This window comes from Dromiciops gliroides, chromosome 1 (assembly GCF_019393635.1).
Source record: "Dromiciops gliroides isolate mDroGli1 chromosome 1, mDroGli1.pri, whole genome shotgun sequence".
In the NCBI taxonomy this organism is placed as follows: Eukaryota; Metazoa; Chordata; class Mammalia; order Microbiotheria; family Microbiotheriidae; genus Dromiciops; species Dromiciops gliroides.
The window spans coordinates 466224231-466250828 of NC_057861.1; the positions used below are offsets into that span (position 1 = coordinate 466224231).

The 26598-nt window shown below is 39.3% G+C and overlaps 2 protein-coding genes across 2 annotated transcripts in view; one reads left to right on the forward strand and one right to left on the reverse strand.

The window, feature by feature from the left end:
* Positions 1 to 16262, reverse strand: part of LOC122736441 (solute carrier organic anion transporter family member 4C1-like) — a 106741-nt gene extending 90479 nt beyond the window's left edge. The window contains exons 1-2 of the mRNA XM_043978657.1: positions 15980 to 16262; positions 13428 to 13691 (exon numbers count right to left, since the gene is read on the reverse strand). Coding sequence (XP_043834592.1) covers positions 13428 to 13691; positions 15980 to 16262 — 547 coding nt within the window. The remainder of the gene's footprint in view (positions 1 to 13427; positions 13692 to 15979) is intronic.
* Positions 16263 to 18730: 2468 nt separating this feature from the next.
* LOC122737363 (60S ribosomal protein L38-like) lies at positions 18731 to 18943 on the forward strand. The gene has a single exon (XM_043979853.1). It carries the CDS (start codon positions 18731 to 18733, stop codon positions 18941 to 18943), a length of 213 nt encoding a protein of 70 aa, XP_043835788.1.
* The last annotated feature ends 7655 nt before the right edge of the window (positions 18944 to 26598 follow it).

The following is a 26598-nucleotide window of genomic DNA, read 5'->3' on the forward strand; positions in this document are numbered from 1 at the left end:
CTGTCCCACACTCAAATAGAATAAATTACAGTTGCTCCCTGTTGCCTCCAAGATAAGCTCCTCTGATTAGGTCTAAAGTCCTTCACAACCTGGACCCAACCTTCCTTTCTAGCCTTAATAGTCACCCAATAAATATTTATCATAAGTGTCAGCCAGGGTACTAAGCACGGGGAATACAAACAGGCAAAAGATATTTCCTGCCCTCAAGGAGCTCACAATCTATCCCACATTATTTGCTCCCTCCTTCCTTACTCTATACTCCCCCCAAACTAGCCTTCTTGCTCATACACAACACCCCACATCCAATTTCAACACTTAAGGTGCTATCTCAATTCCCACCTCTTACAACCCCTAGCTTCCTTCTAATTTCTGCTCAAGTACTACCTTCTACAAAAAGCCTCCATGCTTCTATGGCAACATTAGCAGTGAGTTATTCTTGAGTATAAATTGTTCAAGAGGGGGCAGCTAGGTGGCGCAGTGGATAGAGCACTGGCCCTGGAGTCAGGAGCACCTGAGTTCAAATCCAGCCTCAGACACTTAACACTTACTAGCTGTGTGACCCTGGGCAAGTCAATGAACCCCAATTGCCTCACTAAAAAAAAAAAAAAATGTTCAAGAGATGTCCAAAAACATTAGATGATCAACTGCCAAATAAATGGTATGAACAATAATGAATTGTATCAATAAGTAAAAATATAAAATGACCCGTTTTTTGTTCACCTTTTTTTTTAAGTGAGGCAATTGGGGTTAAGTGACAACAGGGTCACACAACTAGTAAGTGTTAAGTGTCTGAGGCTGGATTTGAACTCAGGTACTCCTGAATCCAGGGCCAGTGCTCTATCCACTGTGCCACCTAGCTGCCCTGTTCTTCACCTTTTAATTGAGCAGTCCATAATGCTGAAAAAAAAATATTAATACTGTATGAGATAATTATGGATTTGAGTCAGATTATACTCTGAAGATGGGGCCTGGAAGATACCCAACCCTGCCCCAGTATAGTTAGTTTAAAAGTTTATTGCTTGTCAAATTCTCACTGTCTCCTTTAAGTTTTATTGCCAATTAACAGTATTTTTACTTCTGCTCAGTCTCCCCACTTGTCAGCTACATCTTAGTTTTATCTGGAATCCATCATATGTCAGAACCCCAGTCCCTGTTGAGTGGGTTGGGGGATTAGCCCACTGATTCAATACTCAGGACTCAAGAAGAAAGGACAAGGCTCAGCACAGGATGCGGCAATTAAGTTGAGACCAGATGTTAAGTGACATGTTTCTTTTTCTCAGAGCAGAATCCCCTTGACCCTAGGGTCCCAACAATGAATTATTCTTTTATTGTTTATTCTATTTCTTTGATTTCCTAACATAGCCAAAGATAAATTTTAACCCTGTCATCCTTCTAAAATTAACTTACAAAACAATGCTGAAACACCTGAGTGACTCTTCCTGTTATTCAAAAGTTGAGCATCTTTAGAGATAGGGGCCGGGAGAGGAGAGGGGGTACTCAGTGGGAACTGTGAGATCTGAAACATCTGACTGTCGCCCCCTTTCCTTCTTCCTTCGGTTTGACCTTGTTCCGCCTCCCCTTTTCCCCCTTATTCCTGGAACACGTATGCATGTCTCCATACATTGATCACGAGCTAAGCATGCACCCTGGGTGAGACAAGATTGAATGTTAGATTGTGAGCACTCCCTAGTGTGCATGGGGACTTCGCTCCCACCATTACTATAAAAACTCAAGGCATGTATTAGTTATTGCGACTCAGTTATTGAGTTTGCCCATTCTTGCAGGAATGTAATAAATCTGTCTCTGCTTGAGTTGGTGGTCTCCTCGAGTTATTTGGATAAACTGAGGCAGTTTGCCCCAAACAATACTAATACTACTTTGTACTTTTGTCTCGTCAGTAAAGTTTAAACTGGCCAGCTGACACAGGTCTTCTCCTTGGGAAGACAGACACACCTTGAAGCAATAGAGGTAAGTCCATTAGGTGTGGCTGCTGCCTGAGTAACGCCAGGCAGACGGAGCGGAGATGGCTCCAGAGATGAAAGCCACCTCTTGCCCAACTTCCCCCAGCCACCACCAGTGAGGGATGTTCCACCCTTGGGTGATCACTCCCAATAAGGAAACTTTCCAGTCAGATGATCACCCCATCTGTCCTTCCACCAACTATCCTTTATAAAAGCTATGGTCTTTCTCCTGGTCAAGGAGATAGGTATTCCAGAGAACCACGTCTCTGGAACTATCTCCCTATGAGAAAAGTTTTACTTCTCTCTTGGTTTCCTTTCTATAGAACCTAAATAAAATATTATTATATTCTAATTGGATTTGCATTCGAGAGGGTATAATTCTTTAAAGAGGAATTCCTAAGGACACCCACACCAACCACAACAAGTAAGAAAAAATTTTCTTTTTTTAACATTAATCTATATTAAAGAACATTTTCTCTGGCTGTCCCCCATGACTGAACCATTCTTTATTCTCCACTCCACTTTGACTACTGACCTTCCTGCCTTCCTTTAAGTCCCAACTAAAATCTCACCTTCTACAGGGAACCTTCCCCAAACCCTCTTAATATTAGTGCCTTTCCTGTTAATTATGTCCTACTTATCCTGTATACAGTTTGCTCTTTATATATGTTTACATGCTGTTTCCCCCATTAGACTGTATGCTTCTTAGGGCAGGGACTATCTTTTTGTATCCTGAGTCTCAGCACAGTATCTGGCATGTAGGAAGCATTTTTTAAAATGTTGATTGACAAATAGCTATTTCAGCTCATCTTACTCTGTAACTCTACGTTAACTAAGCCTTCAAAATTAACAAACTTAATTATACTGTGTTCATATTTAAGTATATTAATTGTCCCCTCCTTTTTTCCTTTTTTTCCCCACAGGCGAATTAGAATACAGATTGGGGGGAGGTTAAGAGGAGGGAGTGAGGAAGAGAGAGCTGGTACACAGAGATCTGAAGAGAGGCACACATAAGAGCTGGAGTTCCTAACTGTCCTCAAAATACTATGTCAAAGAGGAGTGGCAATGTAGTAGGGGGTGAGTTTAATTGATCAAATTGATCGTAAAGCATCCCAAAGAATTGCAACTCAGTGACTCAGTTTCCAAATTTTATTGAAAGACTACTGACCACAGGGAGAGCACCATGGACATAGGTGTCTCCAATAGGGAAAAGAAAAATAGTTATATTTATAGTGAGAAAAAGTAGGTTATCTCCTCATTATCTTAATTTCTTCCTTGTGGGAGGGGTTCATGGGAGGTCTTATCCTAATTTGGTCTTCCCACAAGGTGGGTACCTTTTCCCCAGGAGGGTGTGTGTGTGTGTGTGTGTGTGTGTGTGTGTGTGTGTGTGTGTGTGTGTGTGTGTGTGTGTGTTTAGGGTTTACACGTCATAAGGTGAACCTAAGAACACATTTGGCCTTCTCTGTGCATGTTCCTAAAGACATGCTTAAAGTTGTCAGACCCAGAGGGTCTCTGTTTATGATATCTTTTTACTGAAGATCTGGTTTCTAAGTGTCCTGTCATCTAGGAATATTAGTGGCTATTAATGGTTAATGGTCCCTAGTTACCGTTTCTGTTGATGGTGAGGGTTGAAAGGGACAAACCCTCTTGGTTACTATAAGAACACAAACCTTAGTTTCTCTGTTAACCGTTTGGCCTCCTTCATCACTAATAGCGTACCACCAGTAGACTATAAGTATATACCCGGATCATTCCACAGACCTCCAGGGAAAGCCCTAGAGCCTGGACAATGGTGGCAGCCTCTCCCTGCCTCTGTTCTTCTGCTTTTACCTGGAATGTTTTGGTTTGGCGGGGTTTTTTTTGGTTTTTTGGTGGTGGTTGTTGTTTTTTGGGGGGAGGGGGTATGGAGGGAAGCCAGAACTCAAAGGGCAGGAGTGGAGAGACAAAACACAGTACAGTACACTAAAATTAACATAGGCTTTTTTTGGAATGCAGATTTCTTTCAGAATTCTTTAAGTTGGGGGACAGTTAGGTGGCACAGTGGATAAAGCACTGGCCCTGGATTCAAGAGGACCTGAATTCAAATCCAACCTCAGACACGACACTAGCTGTGTGACCCTGGGCAAGTCACTTAACCCTCATTGTCCCACCCACCCCAAAAAATACAAAAAAAAGAGAATTCTTTAAGTTGAATTTGTGTAATACAAATTTACATAAAGCAAGAACTCTATTCACTCATAACAAATTACTAAAGATTGGTGTGTTGTTCCTTGTGAATTTGTCTTCACTCTCCTACCAGATAAGGATTTTGAGTATAGCATACAGAATCATGACTTACATATAGGATACTCAATCGTTTTCAATAGTTTTTCATTTTATTTTTCTAGTTCAATATAGATAGTGGAAAGGTGGGGCAGGTGGAGGGGGCGGGGAGGCCTTTGATTCTCTCAGTTAACCAGGGTGGTTATTATTTATCCTTTCCATAGTTAATAACTATCTTCTTTGAAGTGGCCATGAAATATACTTGTGACTGGGAAAAATGTCCAACCACTCTAGGATTCCATTTCCTAATCATTAAAAAGAGATTTGTACTAGATGATCTCCAAGGCCCTTAGAACTGATAAACCACCTACAAGGAAAGAAAGAAAACTTTCCTGGCCTAGGTAAATCCCCTAGTTCTGCACTCTAGAAATTTCGTTGTCCACTCCATCAGTCCCCAAAAGATAAACACATTGTTATAGCAAAATGAGAGTACTACTCATTCACAGGGGTTCAAAAATAAATTTAATTCTTGTAGAATTAAATTCAACAAACATAAAATTTGACATCAAACAGATTTACTCAGTCCAACATTCTTTCAACAATCAAATGAGCATTTATTAAGCGTCTAACCATGTGCCAGGCACAAAAAACAAAATACAAAAGTTTCTACCCTTAAGGAGTTCAATTCTATTGAGCATTCTGGGAGGATGAGAGTTATTCACATAAGTTTGGCATAAACTATTTAATCTTCAGGCTTTTTTCTAGGAAAAAAAATACTGTTTTGTTCAGCATTTTTAATCAACCATTAGGATAGATGACATGATCAAATTTGTAGATGAATAGAACTAAAACAGAAAATAAGACAGGCCAGAACAAGGAGCTAATAACTGATTTCAAAAAAATTTACTAAATGCCTGAAGAGGACAAAGCATACAAAGATTTTTAAGAAGCCCAGTACCTGCCCTCTAACATAGATTCAGTTAAAGATAATAAATATAAATTCCTAAACTTGAATTTTTAAAAACCAACTGCACAAGTATAATATAGTAGAAAATATGTTTAATCAATGTGAAAAAATGCCTGGGAGTTCTGATGGGAAAACTCCGTATATGTCAAACCAAAAAAAAAAAAACACATGAGACATTGCATGATTTTAACAGAGGTCCTACTGTATACTCTGCCCTGGTTAATAGACAATAATAGCTAACATCTATATAGTGCTCATATTAGTGGCTCATTTGATCCTCACAATAACCCTATGAGGTGGTATTATTACCCCCAATGTAAGAGGTTAAGCACCTTGTTCTGGGCCACACAACTCCTAAGTATCTAAGGCAGGAATTGAACACTTCATCCTTACTCCCAGGGCAGTGAGGTGGCACAGTGGATAGAGCACTGGAGTTAAAATCAAGAAGACTCATCTTCATGAATTCAAATCTGGCCTCAGATACTTACTAGCTGTGTAATCCTAAATTAAGTCACTTCACTGTTTGCCTCTGTTTCCTGAACTATAAAATGAGCTGGAGAAGGAAATGGCAAACCACTCTAGATCTTAGACATGAAAACCCAAAATGTGGTCATAAAGGGTCAGATACAACTGTAAAAATGACAACAAAAACATCCTTACTCCAGACCTTGAGTACCACCTATTCCACCATGTATAGCTGCCTACTTTTATAACATTATATTCAGTTCTAGGTAAGAAAATTTAGAATGACAAACTGGAAGGTATCCCATAAATAGTGAACAGGATGGTGTGAGGACTAGAAACTGTGCTATAGAAAATCTTTAAGAAATTAGGCAAGGGGACAGCTAGGTGGCACAGTGGATAGAGCACTGGCCCTAGAGTCAGGAGTACCTGAGTTCAAATCCAGCCTCAGACACTTGACACTTACTAGCTGTGTGACCCTGGGCAAGTCACTTAACCCCAATTGCCTCACCCAAAAAAAAAAAAAAAAAAAAAGAGGATAAAACCCTTGGCTACACCAGGGCCTGGGGCTTTTGGTGTTTGCTCTTTCTCTTAAGACAGTGTAGGTTTTGTAGGTCTTCTGAACTCTCCTTGAGACCAGTTCTGTCTCTGAGAGACATGGTTTTGGGACTTTTCTCCTGCTGGTGCTAACTGCCTCGTGGTCAGTCCTTTACTGGTATATATAATATTTTTGTTGTTGTTTTTGTTTTTGCAGGGCAATGAGGGTTAAGTGACTTGCCCAGTTAAGTGTCAAGTGTCTGAGGCTCGATTTGAACTCAGGTCCTCCTGAATCCAAGGCCAGTGCTTTATCCACTGTGCCATCTAGCTGCCCTGGTATATATAATATTAATAATAAATTCTTACTGCCAAAACTGGTGCAATAGCAATATATAAAAAACATAGCAATAGCAATTTAATTTACAAGATACAGTTGTAGCCATAATTTAAAAAAACACATCATAAACTAAACATATTTTGTAAATGTTATATGGTTTCCTAGTTTCTCATTTCATTCTGATCCCAGGCCTAACTCCCCCTGCACCCCTATGTCCAGACCAAACTGAGTCAGGCTTGTCCCAGAATACCAAGGCTCCTCATTATTAGCAGTCTTCAAACAGAGCCTAAGTGACCCCTTGTGTCAGTGGATTCTATATGAATTAGGCTTTCTATCTAAAATATTACATCCTAGAAGTAGCTAATACTTTTAACTTTAATACCTAGGGTTTCTCTCATTCACCGTCTCTAACCAAAATTTCCTTTTGATGTTTCACGGCTCCATTTAAGTTACACAACCAGTTTGGGGTTGTTGTTTTTTACAATTACATAAGTAGTTTCTCTGTGTGGAAAACATTTTCCCAAGAATCTACTTAAATGTTCTTTCCCCTTTATAAAAAAAAAAATTCAAGCTTTTTTAATACAGTACTCTATCACCTTTATGTAACTCTGAACCTCCAGTATAATTCTCACCCTTTTGGCATTTATACAAGATTAATCATATTCAGAGTACTTTGTTTTCTTCTGCACACTGCAGATATTAAATTACTTTAATCTTCCCACAAATCATCCCATCCAATCTATCTTTGTCTCTCCTTTGGTTTCCCTCTAATTCAAAGAGGGACAAATAAAAATCACATGAAGCTATATGGCCATTTCCTAAATATGAATTTCAAGTCAAACAACACAGATGATGTCATGACTATTTGTTAAGAGCATTTGACCCAAGCTAACTTTGATTCTTTGGCCAATATCCACATAGAAAAGAAAGCCCACTTATGGTTTCAGAGGCCTGATTCGTGCCTGAAACTTCTAATGCCTGGCACGAAATCATTTATTAAACTTGCATTCCCTTTTCATTGCCAAAAATTAAACAGTAAAATGATGTAATATGGTCAGTATTTTTTTTACCTGCTCTTTCAGCACTTTTAGTAAACTATAACATTATAAAGCCAGTGTACTATGAGGAACTATATCAATTAAAAATGGCTGAGGTGAAGTGATTTGTACATAGTCACAAAGCTAATAAGTAAAAGAGTAAGTTCAGTAAGACTGAAATCCAGGACTTTCTGATTCCCAGTCCAGTACTCTCCATTCTATAGCACTGCCTTTCATTAATAACAAAAATAACTTAATAGAGAATGTTAAGAAATATCAGTCAGAAATATTTATTAAAGCAACTGCAAAGTACATAGCAATGAAAGAAATGATAGGACTATCACTGTCTTTGGGTCTATAATCTATAAAATGTTATCAGTGTTACCATATTCAAATCTATAAATAACATAGGGGTAAGAGAGATGGCTAATACATTTCAGGGATTAGCAAACTAAGGCCCAAGTGATGTAGGAGGTAAAGAAGGTGTTAACAGACAAACCTAAGACCCAAGCTCTAATTTAGATCTGAGTTCTGAAAGGGATTAATGGATAACTTAAGACTTGGGTCCTCATCAATACAAGTCAGGGCCTAGGTTCTTGTTACCCCCATTAATCGCCACTCATAAGAAAAACATAAAGAGGCAGGTCACAGAGACCCTAACTACAAAGAGACAGGTTATAAAAACCCTAACTGATAAAATGTCAATACCCAGAAACTAAGCCAAAGAATGAACACAGGGACACTCTGACCTTGGTAAGCTGAGGTAACATGCACAGAAAAGGCCAAATTTGTCCCCAGATTCACCTTATGACGTGTAAACCCCCAAAACACACCTCCTTGGCAAAAGGTTCCCACTTGGGGGGGGGCGGGGTTGGCTTAAGCCCCGAAGCACTCCAAATTAATTAGGATAGGCCCTCCCCTGTACCTCCCCTAAGGTGGAGATTATTATAATGAGGCTGATAATCAATTTATCCATACCATAAATATAACTGTCTTTTCTTTTCCCTATTCAAGAGATACCTTTCCATTTTTCTGGTACTCTCCCTGTGGTCAACAGTTTTTCAATAAAACTTGGGAAACTGAGTCACTGAGTCTTGTAATTCTTTTGGGACGACTCAGGGTCAATTTGATCACTTTAATTCCATCCCACATCACAAAGGATACATCTAGCCCATAGCTTATTTTTATGTGGTCCCCAACTAAGAATGGTTTTTCTATTTTTAGATACAACTAAACTTTAATTCAAAATGTAAAAACCAGAGCAGCTAGATGGTGCAGTGGATAAAGCAGGGGCCCTGGATTCAGGAGGACCTGAGTTCAAATCTGGCCTCAGACACTTAACACTTACTAGCTGTGTGACCCTTAACCCCAATTGCCTCACTAAAAAAAAAAAAAAGAAGAAGAAGAAAAAAAAAACAAGAGAGATAGCCAGCCATGTATCCCATTTGTTGCCAGGCAATCAAGAAAAAGAGGAAGGATTTCTCATCAGGCGGCACTCCAACCTTAATCCACCAAGCTCCCAGAAACCTCTTCATCCTAGAATTCAAACCTCCACCCCTTTAGGCCTCTCCTGATTAAATAACTCCTCCCAGAACTTCCATTTAAGGAGGGCATCCAGGCCAGTCACTTCTTCCTCATGCTTATGTCCTCCCACACTGGGTACTTACCTCCTCCCTACTCCTTTCAGCTACCCCCATTAGAATGAGTGCTCCTTGAGAGCAGGGATTGTCTGTCTTTTTGCCTGCCACTTGATGAGTACTTAAAATGCTTGTTGACTGAGTGATTCCCTTATGGAGCATTCATGAAAGGGCATGGATCAGGGGCACAAAAGATGAGAGGGCATGCCTGGTTTGTAATTGGCAATACTGAAGAAAGTCCTCTTATGAATGACATCACAAATCCACCAGAGCTAAAAGCATCAAGAAATTGGAGCAGACAGAAGGTAATCAGGGGGGGTCAGGTGACTAGAAACCTTGCTATTCAAGAATTCACATAAGGAAGTAGATATATTTAATCTGACAAAGAAAAAGCTTAGCAGAGGTAGAATAGCCCTTTTCAAGTATTGAAGGGTTGTCACATAAAAGAGGGATTTGATTACTTCAGCTCTTCCCAAGAGAGCAGAAGAAAGAGTAATGAGTAGAAATCTCTGTGAGGCAGGTTTATGTTTAGTGTAAATATAGATAAAATATGCTAACAATGAAAACTATCCAAAAGCAGAATGGGCAACCTCTGGTGTTAACTGAATTCCCAAGGACTAAAGGTTACCAAGAGGAGGCTAGATGACTACTTGATAAGGATCTTGTAGAGGGGATTACTGTTGAGCTATGGGTAGGACTAGATAACCTCTGAGACCCCTTCCAAAGCAGAGATTCCCTGATACCAGGCAAGTGATGCCAATTTATACCAGAGTTGTAGTTCATAAATTTGTTTCTAATTCTGTTATTGGGGCTTACTTAGAATATATTTTTCTGTAGGAACGATTTTATAAATGGTAATTCACTTCTCAAAGACCACAAAAGTCTGTTTAATCCATAATTTACATTAAATATTATATATAACAAGAACAACAAAGTAGAAAAAAATACTGGTAGCAGTCTCACGATGATTGGGAAAGGGGACAAAAAGATAAAGGGCACACGTTACTATTGTCATACTAATTCTAAGAAACTCAAGAGACCAACACAATCCAGGAGATTCATTTCAAGGAGTAAATCACTGGGGCTGGGAGAAGAAGGGATCTAGTAACTACATAGCATTACCCTTCTAAACCCAAATATTTGGCCTAAAAGTAGATTTTTAAGTTAAAAGTAACAGACCTTTAACATTTAACATTTAACATTAATCTCTCCTATGCCTCCTGGTTGCAATTCTTATTACCTATTCAAATTACCAAAAATTTGCTCTAAAATGCAAGATACGCTACATCTATTGTGGAAAGATTCCATATTCATTTCTCAAATTGTTGTTTATTCATTTTTCAGTCCTGTCTGATTCTTCCTGACCCCCATATGGGGTTTTCTTGGCAAAGATACTGGAGTGGTTTGCCACTTCCTTCTACAGCTCATTTTACAAATGAGGAACTGTTGCAAACAGGGCTAAGTGACATACCCAGAACATTTAGCTGGTATCTTAAGATCAGATTTGAACTCATGAGGATGAATCTTCCTGATTCAGAGCCCAGTGCTCTAGCCATAAGCTACCTAGCTGTTTCAAATTTTTTCACATAATATCTAAATATTGTCTATTTAAAATATAAATGCAAAGAAAGATTCCAGAATCAGAAGCTAATAGTAGTTATCCCATAATGCACACCACACAGCGTGTTACCTTGCAAGATCTAAAATATCAAATAAGGAAACTAGGAAGTTTGTAGTTCTGAGGCACTCTAAATTTTACTTTTTACTATTCTGAAAACCTTACAATTCAATCACCTCGTTTTGGTTGTTTTTTGTTGTTTTTTTTTAAGTGTACTTCATAGAGGCCTAAGAGGATGGCATAAAATTAGCATCAAAATAATTACATGGATGCCAATGTTTGGGATTTTTTTGGTTTGTTGTTTTTTGGGGTTTTTTGCTGGGCAATGAGGGTTAAGTGACTTGCCCAAGGTCACACAGCTAGTAAGTGTCAAGTGTCTAAGGCCAGATTTGAACTCAGGTATTCCTGAATCCAGGGCCAGTGCTTTATCCACTGCGCCACCTAGCTGCCCCCTTTTGGTTTGTTTTTAATGATAGCATCATATTCTCCTATAATCTTAATCTCAAAGATTAAGATTTCAAATATATAACTGGCAGTCTCTGTCCTTCCATATCTCTTATCCACAAAATCTTCTCTAGTCCCAATTTGTCAGATTAGTCTCACTTCCAAAAAATTACTTCAACTTAAAACCTTCTAACACTATTTTAAATCAAAATATATTGTATTTTTCTTGCTAATTCAATCTAGGCCAGTAATTTCTATTCAGTGTCTACCTCAAAATATCCCCTTATTTTCTCATCCCCACTATGATAAACAAGAATGTTATAGAATATATATCTTCTGATACAACTGTGTCTATATATACAAATATTATTAATTATAATCCTTTTTATTAGGAAATTGTTGTTTTGTTGGAACATATTTTCTCTAAGATTCAATAAACCACACTCAAGAATGTAACAAACCTTTTTAAGTCACTTGTTTTAGGGGAAAAAAATGTTAAATGCTATTCCATAGGATATTACTAACTAAGTTATATTATATGGATATTTTATTTGTTTTACATGAAAAAATAACAATGATTCTTTTAACCAAATATTATACACTGAAATTACCATTTATCAAACCATCCCTCCAATATTATTTGCCACAGCAGTTTATAGAGCTGCTGCCTTTCAGAAGTGGATGGACTGTTTTGAACTGAAAGAACTTAAGAAACAGGGGAATTAACCATCCCAAATTCAGAAGAAACATACATTGACAATTATTAAATTAGCTAAAAGCACTTCATTAAACATCTGGCCTTGGAGATTTGGCAGGTATACAGTGAATCTTCAAGTAGTGTGTATGAAGTGAGTTTTCTGATTTATAAATATTAGACATCTATATATTAGAATTAAATTATCCTGAATGTTACTGTAACCACAAAAACTGACTTTCTGTCTCCCAAGTCTGTATTTCCTTTGAAGAAACTTTTATAAATCTAAGAAACTAAAACATAGTGAAGGAAACCAATTATCTTTAAATAAAGATGTAATTTTTTTTTTTGTTAATGCAAGTTTATGGACCTTTGGTCTGTGGACCCCTAGTTAAGAAACCCTGTCCTAGATACACAAAATAACTACACTTGATCTGGTCAGTGGAATATTGACATTGACATGGGACTTTGGATAAATCAGAAGAAGTTTCTCCTGTGAGAAGCAAAAGCAAAGATGACCAGATAATAGGACTGACATATCAAGGAATCAAGGGACTATTAAAGTTTAGATTGATCAAGTAGATATGAGGACAAACATACCTAAGAAGTAAGGGGAGATAAAATCTACAAAAAAGGCCACTACCTGACTACCAGACTGGAGCTAGGTGACTGAGATAACCCCAAAGGTCAGGACAATCATTTCAAAAAAAAATCCCCATTGGGGGCAGCTAGGTGGCACAGTGGATAAAGCACTGGCCCTGGATTCAGGAGTACCTGAGTTCAAATCAGACCTCAGACACTTGACACTTACTAGCTGTGTGAGACCTCAGACACTTGACACTAGCTGTGTGACCCTGGGCAAGTCACTTAACCCCCATTGCCTCAACAAACAAACAAAATCCCCATTGACTCTCAGGAATAAGACAAACATCCAAGCTTTCCCCACCTCACCCCAAAAGGGAACTTTCCAGTTTCAAGTAAACACCATATCTATCCTCTATAAAAGCTTTGGTCTTCTAGGAAGAGAATGTTTCTACCCTGAGGAGTGAGAGGGTTCGTGAAGTTTTTGATTTTCCACTGGGTCACTTTCCTAGGGCCAAATAAAAAACCACTAATTGGACTGTGTGTGAGAGTGTAATTCTTTATTGAGGAATACCTAAGAACCAGCACCTCTCCTCCATGACAACATAATTAATTAATTTTGTAACAATTGCAAAACTTTTTAATTGGGTACCATTTTATCTATTTTTTTTTAAAAGAAGACCTTACCAGGGGCGGCTAGATGGCACAGTGGATAGAGCACCAGCCCTGGACTCAGGAAGACCTGAGTTCAAATCTGGCCTCAGATACTTAACACTAGCTGTGTGACCCTAGGCAAGTTGCTTAACCCCAATTGCCTCACCAAATAAATAAATGAAAAGGATGCAAGTTATAAAATAGAAAAAGAACCTAAAAAAAAAAAAGCCCTTACCTTCAAATATGGATCCAAAACGATATTCTCCACTTGTGAAGTGTGGCAAAGAAAATACAAGAGATCCTAGTCCAATCATAAAGGATGCAAAAGCAAGCCATCTTGGTTTATGCCCTCTTTCTCCGAAGAATGATACAAATAATGACAACAAACAGAATGAAATGTCATAGCTTGATGATACCAGGCCAGTCAAGGAACTCTTCAATTCATAGCGCTTCTCAATAGTAGATATACTAATATTTACTAGGCCATTTACTACAATACCTATAAGGAAAAAGAGAATAACAAATGTGTACTTTAGAATTATGTCACTACTGATCACCATTACCAAAGCAATACCAGAAATGTATTTATTTATAACTTTAAAATTTAGTTTGTATAAAACACAATTTAAGGATCCCATAGTCTTTCACAAACATACTATCCCAAAGTCTGTTTTACTGACAAATATTACTTCACTACAAAATGACAGATCTTGGAATATTTTAGCTGAGTTGTTTTGTTTTGTTTTTTAATGACAAACTACATGCTAACTTCTTTTATTCCATTTTTTTTTCAAATATGTTTGTGTTTAAAGCAGCCAGCCAAGTGAAATCCCATGATACCATGTCACTAGGTAATTTCCTAGACCAGCAAACCACCACTTACTTAACATACTCTCAATTTGGAAGAGTTCAAAATGTCTGGGTTATCCATAGGCCATTGTAAAAATCATCACTTAACTAAAACTGGAAAATCACCTTCCTTTATTTCATATAGACTAACAAGGAGCAAAATGTGACTTCTCTAGAGACTACTTACTCCTAGAAAAGGTTCAAAGAAGAAGTAAACATTAGCAACAAGTCTTTTGTTTCAACCTCTAGCAACTGCAATTAGAAGTACCACAGAATACTATGACAGGTATGACATATAGAAGCAGTTATTTTTCTCCTTGATCTGGCATTTAAAACTGTTTTAAACTATAAAGTATTAAAAGTTAATTATTTTACATTGAAATTTTTTTAAATTATTTTGTCCTTTATGGGCTAATCAAATTATTCTTTTCAAGAAAATTAAAACTCAGAGTGCTAACCATTTAGACAAGATGCAGATTCAAGTTCTTTATCTTAGTAAGTACCTAAGTATTCTTTTCCTTTTTTTTTTTTTAAGTATTAATCTCATTGAGATAAGGGTGGGAAAACTCATTAGAACAATGGCCTTAATTTAGAAAACTGAGAAGGAAATTAAAAAACCTTTAAATGTTGATAAATTGTATAATGCTTTTTTAAGTATTAGATTGTTCACCATTTAAAGCCACCCATCTACTGACTACCCTAAATAGTTGATTTGATTTATGGAGTGCGGTAAAGTCTCCTCCACCTTTTGCCAAAGGATAAAGAAAAAAAAAACCCACACCCACACACTAACTATGCTTCAAGAAAAGCTGGACAAAAATTACTAGTTCCCGAGTTATTGCTTTTTTTGAAAAATAAAAATATTCCTGAAATAGCACGTTAAGGGGTAGCTAGGTGGCACAGTGGATAAAGCACCATCCCTGGATTCAGGAGGACCTGAGTTCAAATCTGACCTCGGCCCTTGACCACTTACTAGCTGTGTTACCTTGGGAAAGTCACTTAACCCTCATTGCCCCGCAAAGAGAGAGAGAGAGAGAGAAGAAAAAGAAATAACACATTAAGCTGTTATTAATCATCTATCAGTGTGAATTAATTTATCAGGTTCATTTCCGACAATTTGAGATGAGATAATGGCATTGAGACAGTATAGGTTCTAATTGAGGGTGAAGGAAATTGAAGGCCAGGTAATTTTGAAGTTGATATAAGTTGATAACAATCAAAAGTGAGGGCGTTTAGTTGACATTCTCCTTTTCCTCTTCTTTGACATTTCAAAAAATGGTGTTTTTTTTCCTAGAAAGCCTATCTACTTTCACACCATATCATCTGTAGTTCGAAATTCTGATGACCATTCAGCGGTTGCTCAGAATTACTTACCTTGCTTTAATCCCCAAAATACAACATATAGATATCTAAACCTTACAGTCTTACCGTATCACTTGTACTTTTCTTTGAGGTTTATTCTTTAAAACGATAAGCTTATAAATAACAGAAACCATAAGGTTTTCAATTTATCCACACTGGACAGTCCCAGGGATTTTAATTTTCAAAAGAATCGTCGGAAAAGCTATAGTATTATTGTTGTTGTTGTTGTTTATTTTCTACTACAAGTCGCGAGTAAGGGTTCTGCTAATAAAACGAACAGATAAAATGAGCTATAGTTATGTGTGTATGTTTAAGAGCAAAAACCAAAATATGGGGCTTGGGTCCTCTTTATCTGAAGGAAGGATGAGGGCTCATTCCAAGTAGTGAAAACTCAGTCCAGTTAACAAAGTTGACAGGCGCTAGCTAACTGATCCCCACGAGCCCAGCTCGATGCACTCCCTCTCGTTTCCCACCTCCACTCAATTACCAAGGGTCAAAGAAGCGCCTCTTGCCCACGAATGCTTTTCCGTAGAGCTTCCCGAAGGACCAGGAGCCCGACCCCGAGCCTGTGGTTACCTTGGGTGAGGGCCAGGAGGCAGTAGAGAAACAGAAAGCCCTTGGGATTGTTGAAGTGCTGCAGGCAGTCGGGAGTGAAGCGTCTCCAGCCACAGGGACCCTCATTCAGCTCCGGGGGCTGCGCTGGTGGCTGCGGTGGCGGCTCTTGGGACAGCTGCAGCTCTTCTCCAGGACCACTCAAGACGGAAACCTCGACTTCAGCTGGAGACGCCGGCAAGTGACGACGGGAGCCGGGGCTGGACGGGACGAAAGCCGGGTTGTCTATGCCTCCGGATCCCTCCATGGCGAGATGTGGTCTCCAGGCTGGCTCAGGGAGCTTTTAAAGTACTCAAAAGTCACCTATCTCTCCAGGGTCTCGTCCTGGGGGCAGGGTTGGGGCTGCCCCCGCCTCTGCCTCCGCCTAGTCCTGCCGGATCCGCCTCAGTGGCAGCCACAACCACATCTACAATTGCCTCGGGGGAGGGAGGGCAGCGAGACGCGTAAGGCTCAGACCTCACCTGTCTGCTGCGGACTCCGCCTGCTCCTCTTCTCAGAGCAAAGGCCTCCTGAGATTAAACTGGCCAGGAATGAGGCCATGACACCCCCCCTAAACGCGTGCATCTGACCTTGAATTTGACCTCGTCCTTCACGCTTCTAGTGACCACCCAGTCCCCACTCCAGCTCCGGGTCTCCGGAGGGCAACGATACCAATACCTGAGGATGAGGAAGAAGAGGAGGAGAAGGAAACGGCTGCAGAGGCTGTGATGCAAGTTTTTCCTTATTGCCTTTAGTCATAAAAAGTTGGGGAACAGAGGTTACGGGAAACTAGCCCCAAAGGTAAGGATGTCCCCTCAGCCTGTTGTATTTCTCCCTCAGGACCGAAGGTATGGGATTCATGCAGCTGGACCCCGTGGGGGTTAACACTAAAGGAGTAAACACAGTTGTTGCTTCAGGACCACATTCTGCAAGGTTTGTTTGTCTCCCCCTCCCCCTCCTTTCCTTTGTTATCAAAAAGAAGCTAGTCCAAAAGTCCCAGAGGTGTGCATTCATTAGGCATCATCAGAGCATCACAAAAGGTCTCACCCTTCCCCTTCAGTATTCTTTCAAAATTCTGTTTTCTTTTGTACTTCCAAAAGAATGATGAAATATAAATAAAGAAATCATTTCGAAACAAAATTATAACATCACCCATTCATTTTGTATGTGTATCTAAGATTCAGCTTAGGTATTGTCAAATATTTTCTGTTTTTGAGATAAAGCGTGTCAATGAAAAAAGAAACTTTTTTTGGTCTAGACCTGTGGTATCAATATAGAGATCTCCTAGGCTTGGAAATCCCCAAACCCAAGAAGATCAGCAATTCTAATGTGATTTATAGTTATGTTAAATAACACATCCAGTGTCTTATGTGTCAAAGTATGTTGGAGGCAGAGCATGAGCCTGGGTCTTTCCAACTCTGGAGCTGGCCCTTTTTCAATAATACCAGGTTACTGCCTTATGTAACTGAATACTTGGAGGAAAATATTATTCCTGATAACACCTTTCTTGGAAACAACCACAGTGGACCGACAGGGTACATTTCATTATGGAATCTTGCTCTTCACTGCCACTTCCTGTACCCATCTTTGATCAGTGACCTCTCCTCCTTTGGAGTTCACTCCATCCATTATATCATATCATCTAACCATAAGTCCATCAACAAGACATTACTGAGCACTTTATTTGTGCTAGATACTGTGCTACAAAGAGAAAACATTAAACAGCATCTGCTGTGAAGGAACTTTCCCTGTATCTTATGGAAACAGCAAGGAACTATTTAGGTAGGTAAGGAGAAAAAAGGTACCAAATAGACACAAGGTGATTTTGAAAGTTAAACCCCAGAAGTATGTGGAAGAAGAAGACAGGAGCAAAGGGGAATCAGTAAAGACTTGAAAAGAGTCACATGAACTGAGTTTTGAAGTAAATTAAATATTCTGAGATACCCTAGCTAAGGGTGTTCATTGTAGGAATACAGAACAGCCAAAGCATTCAAAGGCATGGAAGAGGGAAGTGGACTGTTATCCAGTTCAATAAGGAACATTAAGACCAGTTGGTCTGGCTTATGGTGTGGGTGAAGAGGAATACTGTATAACAAAGATTAAAAGGTTGATTAATGAAGGTTATAAAGGGCTTTAAATGCCAGATGAAGTTTGTATTTGATTCTATAGGTAACAGGGAGCCACTAGAGTTTTTTGAGTAAGGGAGTAACATGGTAAAACTTGAGCTTTAGGAAAATCCTTTTGGCACCTATGTGGAGGATAGATTGAAATAGGAAAAGAAGAGGTAGACAAATGAGGAGACTATTGTAATAGTCTCACCCAGGTGATATAGTTATGAGGGCTTGAACTTGGGGAGTAGGGGTATGAGCAAAGGGAACTAATTTGAAAGGTCCTGTGCAGAAACAAGATTTGGGAACTGAGTGGATATGGGGGGAAGGGGGGAAGGGATGGGGATGGGTGAGAGAAAGAAGTCACTGACAACACTGAGATTTAGAATGTGGGTGACTAGAAGGACCATGATGGCCCTCAACAGTTATATGGAAGTTGGACCAAAAATAAGTGAAATTTTGGAGGAAAGATGAGTTCAGTTTGGAACACGTTGAGTTTGAGATATCTACAGGATATTTAGTTCAAATAAATAGGCAGGTAATAATATGGAGACAGGAGTTATGAGTATCTCTCCCATGACTCAGTCCCCTTCATCGCGCTGCCCCTTCATCCTGCCGTGCTGCCACCATGCCCCCCAAAATCGAGGAAATAAAAGACTTCTTGCTCACAGCCAGGCGAAAGGATGCCAAATCTGTCAAGATCAAGAAAAACAAGGACAATGTGAAGTTGAAGGTTCGCTGCAGCAGGTACCTATACACCTTGGTCATCACAGACAAAGAGAAGGCAGAGAAACTTAAGCAGTCCTTGCCTTCTGGTTTGGCTGTGAAGGAGCTGAAGTGAAGGAATCATTCAATGTTACACCTGTATTAAAATGTGTTCTAAATAATAATAATAATAGTAATGATAATGTGGAAACAGAACACAGGTGACTAGGGCTTGAAATTGAGATCTGGGATTCATCAAATGGAAACAAACATTTCTAAGCCAGCTGCCAGGAAACAGGCCTACTAGGAAAATTCAATATTCAAATCAATAGTACCATTGCTACTGGAAAGGGGCATGATGATAATGAACTATCTATCCATCAATCAATAGTCAACCAGTCAATAAGCATTTATTAAGCACCTACTACTGTTCTAAGCACTTGTTGTAAAGAAAGGTAGAAATAAGGTGCTTAAACTCAAGGATCTCATAGTCTAATGAGGGAGACAACATGAAGATATGAGATACTGCAGATACAAGATATGCAGGATAAATTGGAGATAATCAACAGAGGGAAAGCACTAGCACTGAGGGAGATTTGGAAAGGCTTCTTACAGAAGGCAGTATTTTAGCTGGGATTTGAAAAAAAACAGGGAGGTGGAGATGAGGAGGAAGAGAATATCAGACATGGGAAACAGTCAATAAAAATGTCTGAAGTTAGGCAGCTAGGTGGTGCAGTGGATAAAGCACCAGCCCTGGATTCAGGAGGACCTGAGTTCAAATCCGGCCTCAGACACTTGACACTTACTAGCTGTGTCACACTTAACCCTCATTGCCCCGCAAAAAAAAAAAAAAAATGTCTGAAGTCAGGAGATAGAATATATTGTTTGAGTAGCAGTAAGGAAGATTATCACTAGATCACAGACTATGTGGAGCTGAGTAAGGTATAAGAAAACTAGTAAGAGACAGGTTGTAAAAGGCTTTGAATATCAAACAAGATTCTATATTTGAAACTGGAGATAACAGGGAGCCACTCAAGTGGCATTGGAGGGGCCAATGTGGTCAGATGTGTGCTTTAGAAAGATTAATTTGACAGCTAAGAATGGACTGAAGTGAGGAGAGACTTGTGGCAGGTAGACCAATCAGTAGGCTATTGAGATAGTATGATAAGGTCATAATGAGAGCCTGCACCAGGGGAGTGACTGTCAGAAGAGAGAAGAGGGCATACTCAAGAGATATGGAAAAGATAAAATCAACAGGACTTGGCGAGAGATTGGATATGAGGAGTGAGAAAGTGTAAAAAATCAGAATGACACCTAGATTCTCAGTCTTGGTGACTGAGAGGCTGGTTGTGTCCTCAGTAGGAAGAGGGAAGTTAGGAAGAGGGGGAGATTTTGGAAAAAAGACAATGAATTCAGGTGTGGACATGTTGGGTTTAAGATATCTTCAGGACCTCCAGTTTGAGATGTCCAATAGATAACTGGAGTTGCAAGCCTAGAGATTAGGAGTATTAATACAGGCTCTGTAATGATTATACTATGTAGTAGAACTTCCCTTCCTCACAATGGAGCAGGACAATAGAGTTACAGGACAACCAGCCAATTAGAAGGATTCCTGAGGCTCAAGGCTGCTTGACATACCAGTGCTCCTTTACTAGTGAACTCTGGCTGAATTTGGAGATGCAGGTAGCTGCCAGAAACCAAAGAAGCACCCTTGCCTAGCTCTAGGGAAATCTTGCAGCTGCGGACTCAAGAGCCACTTTCTAAACAGTATGGCTTATTGTGTCTACAGACATCCCTCTCCCCCCAACCCCCTACTCCCTCCTTGAAAGCCTCTAGAAACTATATTATCTCACCCTTTTTCCTCTCCCCTTTGAGTAAATGAGTGGGCTCACTCTCTCTCTCTCTCTCTCTCTCTCTCTCTCTCTCTCTCTCTCTCTCTCTCTCTCTCTCTCCCCTCCATTGTAAATGCTTCTGTCCCTTACAAGGTCTTCTCAGAAAATAAATGCTTTTCATTGGTGATCTGACTGTTTCATTTCATGTCCCTTTATGGGTCTGATGATCATTTATTAACAGGAGAGAGGTTAGGGCTAGATACATAGATCTAAGAATCCTCAGCTTAGAGATAATAATTGAATCCATGGAAGCTGATAAGATCACCAAGCAAAATAGTATAGAGTAAGATGAGGGCCCAGGACAGGACCTAGCCTTTACTCAGTCCTCATCCTTGATGTTGATGCAGTGTTAGACTTTGTTGACCACCCCCCCACCCCACCCCCCACCCCCGAATTCTTTGGAATACTTTCTCTACATTGGGTTATGATAACTGAGTTTAGCCAACTAACCTTCCTGGGCCTCCTTTGAAAGCTTATCATCCAGTCTTACTCCCTACTAGTGTTTGTAGCTTGGAACCCTATCCTTGACTTTCTCTCCTATAAACTCAGTGATCTCACCAGCTCTCCCATTTTAAACTTACAACTCTATGCAAATGATGCACAAATCTACATATCTAGACCATCACTTCTCATGTGAATCATCCAAATGATGTCACATAAGCGTACAAAACATTATCTTTTCCTCTAAACCCACCCATCCTCCTTAAATCACAATTTCTTTTGGGATTTTTAATCTCCCAATTTCTCCTGTCCATTCTTCCAGTCAATCAGGACTGTAACCTTGGAAGCATCCTCATCTCTTTTCTCTCTCACCACCTAAATCTAATCAATTGCCCAGTCTCTTTAAAGTCACCCATTCATCATGTCTGGAATCTCATGAATCTCTCTGGTGATAAAGTAACCACCCTCTAGCCCAGGCCCTTATCAGTCCTTCAGCTGAACTAATGCAATAGCCTCATAACTGGTGTCTTGTATCAATTCTTTTCCTCTAATTCTAAGCTTTCTTCACTCTGCTGCCAAATTGATATTTTAAAGATCTAATTGGACAGCTAGGTGGCACAGTGGATTAAGCACCATCCCTGGATTCAGGATGACCTGAGTTCAAATCTGGCCTCAGACACTTGACACTTACTAGCTGTGTGACCCTGGGCAAGTCACTTAACCCTCACTGCCGCACAAAAAAAAGAAAAGAAAAGAAAAGAAAAGATCTAATCACATTGTTCTTCTGCTCAAGAAACTTCTGTGGTTCCCTACTGCCTTTAATATAAAATTATAAATTATTCTGCTTGGCATTTTTGAGCCTTTTAAAATTTGACTCAAAACCATCTTTCCAAACTGGCACATTCCTTCTAACTCATGTCTTCTAAGGTCCAGCCAAAGTGTCCTTTTTTCCATCAGTGTTTACTGTTAGGCTAATCACTCTATCTGGCATATGTACTGTATTTACTTTTTGTGAATATATGCTCATAATAGAATATGAAGTCCATGAGGACAAGAAACTGTCTTGTTTTTATACTTGGAAAATATTTGCAAAGCACTTAATACAGTGTAAGGCACATAGTAAACCCTTAATAAATTATTTTTCCTTCCCTCCTCTCCCCTTTGCTTACCACAGTGCTGTCATGTAGAAGGCCCTAATAAATTAATTTTAAAAATTATTTGCTCTAAATAACTTGATCAGAGAAATGCAAATTAAAATAACTCTGAGGTACCACCTCACATCTATCAGAGTGGCAAATATAACAAAAAAGGAAAATATTGGATGTTGGAGGGTATGTGGAAAAAATTGGGATGCTAATCCACTATTGGTCGAGTTGTGAACAGATCCAACCATTTTGGAGGTAAATTTGAAACTACAACCAAAGGATTATAAAACTGTGCATACCCTTCAATCCAGCAATAGCACTGCTAGGTCTTGATAACCACAAATTTACTGAGAACTGACTGATCCCCACCTACTCCCCATTCCCCAGCCAATGACATTAAGTTCCCTTTGTTCTGTTACCCCATATAAACAATGTCCTCAGTCCCCCATCTTTGGATATTCCTAGCATCTTGATTTGTGATATAGCTATAGTTCCTCTGCCCTGATTAAAGACCTTATTTCTCCTATATTGATTGCTTCATTAATTTATAGGTTAACAGTCTCTATCCCAAAAGAGAGAGACAGAGACAGAGACAGAGACAGAGACAGAGACAGAGACAGAGACAGAGACAGAGACAGAGACAGAGAGAAGGACCTATTTCTACAAAAATATTTATAGCAGATCTTTTTGTGGTGGATAAGAATTGGAAACCAAAGGAATGCCTATCATTTGGAGATTGCTGATGGTGATGGAATATTATAGTACCATAAGAAATGACAAGCAAGATGATTTCAGAAAGGTCTGGAAAGACTTGTATGAACTGATGTATAGTGAAGTGAGAAGAACCAGGAGAATGTTGTGCACAGTTACAGCAATATTGTTTGATGAAGAACTGTGAATGACTTAACTTCTCAGCAATACAATGATCCAAGACAATCCCAAAGGACTAATGATGAAGCATACTATCCACCTCCAAAGAAAGAACTGATATTGAGGAACATAGACAGATGCATGCTATTTTTCAATTTCTTTACTTTTTTTTCTTTTATTCAAGTTTTCTTATACAAAATGACTAATATGGCAATGTTAACATAATTACACATGTATAACCTATATCTCATTGCTTATCACCTCAGGGAGAGTAGAGGGGACAGAAGGAAGGAGGGATAAAATTTGGAACTCAAAACTTTAAATAGAAATGTTTATTATTAAAATAAGTAAATAAATAGAACTTCCCCAAAATAAATAAACAAATGGATGGATGGATGAATAAATAAATAAATAAACAAGCAAATAAATAAGTAAACGAATGAATGAATGCTACATTCTGCAAACTGTTGCCAATGAGATGCCCATGTCCTTTTGTGATTTTTGTGTTACAACATCATAAGGTAGCTAAGTCAGGATCATTGCACTAGTCTTTCCAGGTCTTTCTGAAATCATCCTGCTTGTCATTTCTTATAACACAATAATATAATATTCCATCACCATCATATATCACAGCTAAAATTCCCCGATTGATGGACATTCCTTTGATTTCCAGTTCTTAGCCAACACAAAAAGAGCTGCTCTAAATATTTTTGTATGAATAGGTCTTTTTCTCCTTTTCAGATGTCTTTGGGATATAAACCTAGCAGTAGTATTGCTGGATCAAAGGGTATGCACAGTTCTATAAGCCCTTTGGACATAATTCCACATTGCTCTCCAGAACATTGTACACAGAGACAGCAATATTGTTTGATGAAGAATTGTGAATGACTTAACTATCCTCAAGAATACAATGATCCAAGACAATCCCAAAGGACTATTGATGAAACATACTATCCACCTCCAAAGGAAGAACTGATATTGATTGAACACAGACTGAAACATGCTATTTTCACTTTCTTTCATTTTGTTTCTTTTATTCAAGTATTTTTGCATAAAGTTGACTAACATGGCAACATTTTACATAATTGCACATCTATAACCCATATCAGATTGCTTACCACTTCAGGAAGAGGGAAGGAGGAGAGGAGGAATAAAATTTAGAACTCAAAACTACTAATAAAAATGTTTGTGGTTTTGGGGGGTTTTTTTTGCGGGGCAGTGGGGGTTAAGTGACTTGCCCAGGGTCACACAGCCAGTAAGTGTCAAGTGTCTGAGGTCGAATTTGAACTCAGGTCCTCCTGAATCCAGGGCCGGTGCTTTATCCACTGTGCCACCTAGCTGCCCCCATGTTTATTATTTTTTTTAAAATAAAAGCATAAAAATAATCATTGCACTAATATATAAGATAACAATGATAACCTTTGTGTTAATGATTTCAAATGAACTGTAGAGAAGAACAGGTGGTAATGCTAATGATGATGGCGGTGGTGGTGGTGATAATATTTTACATTTATATAAGACTTTACTATCAATTTAACTCAACAAGCACCAAGCACCTACTATGTGCTCAACATTGTGCTAGGTATTAGGGTACCTTGGTCTTAATTGCCTATTGAGTATAATAAATCACTCAAAATCTGAGAATTCAGATAAACAATACTTCCCACTAACCATTAGGCAAAAGGCATTAAGTGACAAAAGGCAGTCCAGGAAAGCAAAAGCAGGTAAAAGCTGCTTGGCCAAAATAAATAAATAAATAGTTACCAAGGAAGTTCCCTGCAGTCCCAGGAGCTCTCCTCAAAGTCCTAAAAGTGTTTTTATATTCTTATTGCCCAAAGGGCCCAGAGCTGAATCCAAAAATCAATCCACTTGAGAGCAAAGTTAACCAACTGCCCTAAGTCTCCTCTAGAGCATTTTTAATTCAAAACAATGTTTGTTAATGTGGGAGTGTTTGGGGGAGACTTGCGACCTGGATGGGGGTGGGGTAGGGGAGGTGGCTAGCTCACCCAAAGAATTGGAGGCTCATCATGAATCTTATAAAATAAAAAGAGAATTATTAGGAGAGAGAAATATGGTCAGGGAACAGATCACCTCGGTGAATGTCCCACTGGAGTAAGAGGAAACTGGGAAGGAATTACAAAGCAAAAAGAAACACATTTAAACGGGCCAGATAACTAAGTGGGGGGGAGGGGTCTTTGATAATGGAGTATCAGTAGGGTATGCAGCATCCATCCAGATCTTGAAGATCTTAGCATTGTTCATCAGCATACTGGGGCCATGCTCTTCCACACCTCATTCCTGAGATGGGAGAAACCTGTTTCCCCCTTGGCCAAGGGGGTTTGAATCTTTTGGATTTCTTGGGGTCCCACTACAGGAGTGTGTGTATGGGAGTGGAAGAGGAGAATTTGAGAGGAAATTCAAGCCTCCTCAGTTACACTAGTGTCCTGGCCAACAACACTCCACACCTAACCCTGGCCATCAATAACATAAATGGCCACAGTAGTAAATGTCAGTTTGACAGCCCAACAGCATCCACTCCTCAGAAAAGCCAGTGGTCCCATGAAAATAGCAAATAAGGGCCTACACTGTTCCTCACCTAACCTCAGTTAGCTCAAAACTATCTCCTGTTTCCCAAGGCTGCTTCTCACTCTCATGACCATTATAAATACACCCTTTTACCTTCCAATTCATTAGCCTCCTTAAATATAACTTCTTTCACTCCACTTCAGCTACACATAGGAAGTGTTGCACATTAGATTTTTTTTTTTTTTTTGGTGAGGCAATTCGGGTTAAGTGACTTGCCTAGGGTCACACAGCTAGTAAGTGTTAAGTGTCTGAGGCCAAATTTGAACTTGGGTCCTGACTCCAGGGCCGGTGCTCTATCCACTGCACCACCTAGCTGCCCCTGCACATTAGATCTTGACACAAATGCTCCAATTCCCTAATTAGAACCTTCACATTCTGTCCCAGACCTATTATTCTGTATGTCTCCTGCCTCCTGAACCTGTTTGTTCTTCACTCTCATTGCCACCTCTAATCCCTTTGACCCCCAGTGTTTTCCAAGGCCAATACTCTTGCCTGACTTCACACCTTCAATTATAAAACTGCTTGGCTTATATTCTGCATTTGACACTGTTATAAGATGTTGATCATCCTCTCCTCTGAGATACTATCTCTTCTACGGGTTTTTGTGATACTATTCTTTTTTAGTTCACTCCCTACTTGTCTGACTTCTGTTTCTAAGTCTCCTTTGTTGGGACATCCACAGCCTGCACACTATGAATGTTCTCCAAGGTTCTCTCCTTGGCCCTTTTCTCTTCTTCCTCTGCTCTCTCTTGGCAACCACTTTAGTTCCCATGGGTTTAACTGAGATTCTCTATCCAGATGACTCCCAGTCCTATAAGTCCAGCCCCAGTTTCTCCATTAAGCTAAAGACCTGGATC

Excerpts from the sequence above, each read along its gene's own strand:
- LOC122737363 (XM_043979853.1), top strand. The coding sequence starts at position 18,731 with ATGCCCCCCAAAATCGAGGAAATAAAAGACTTCTTGCTCACAGCCAGG.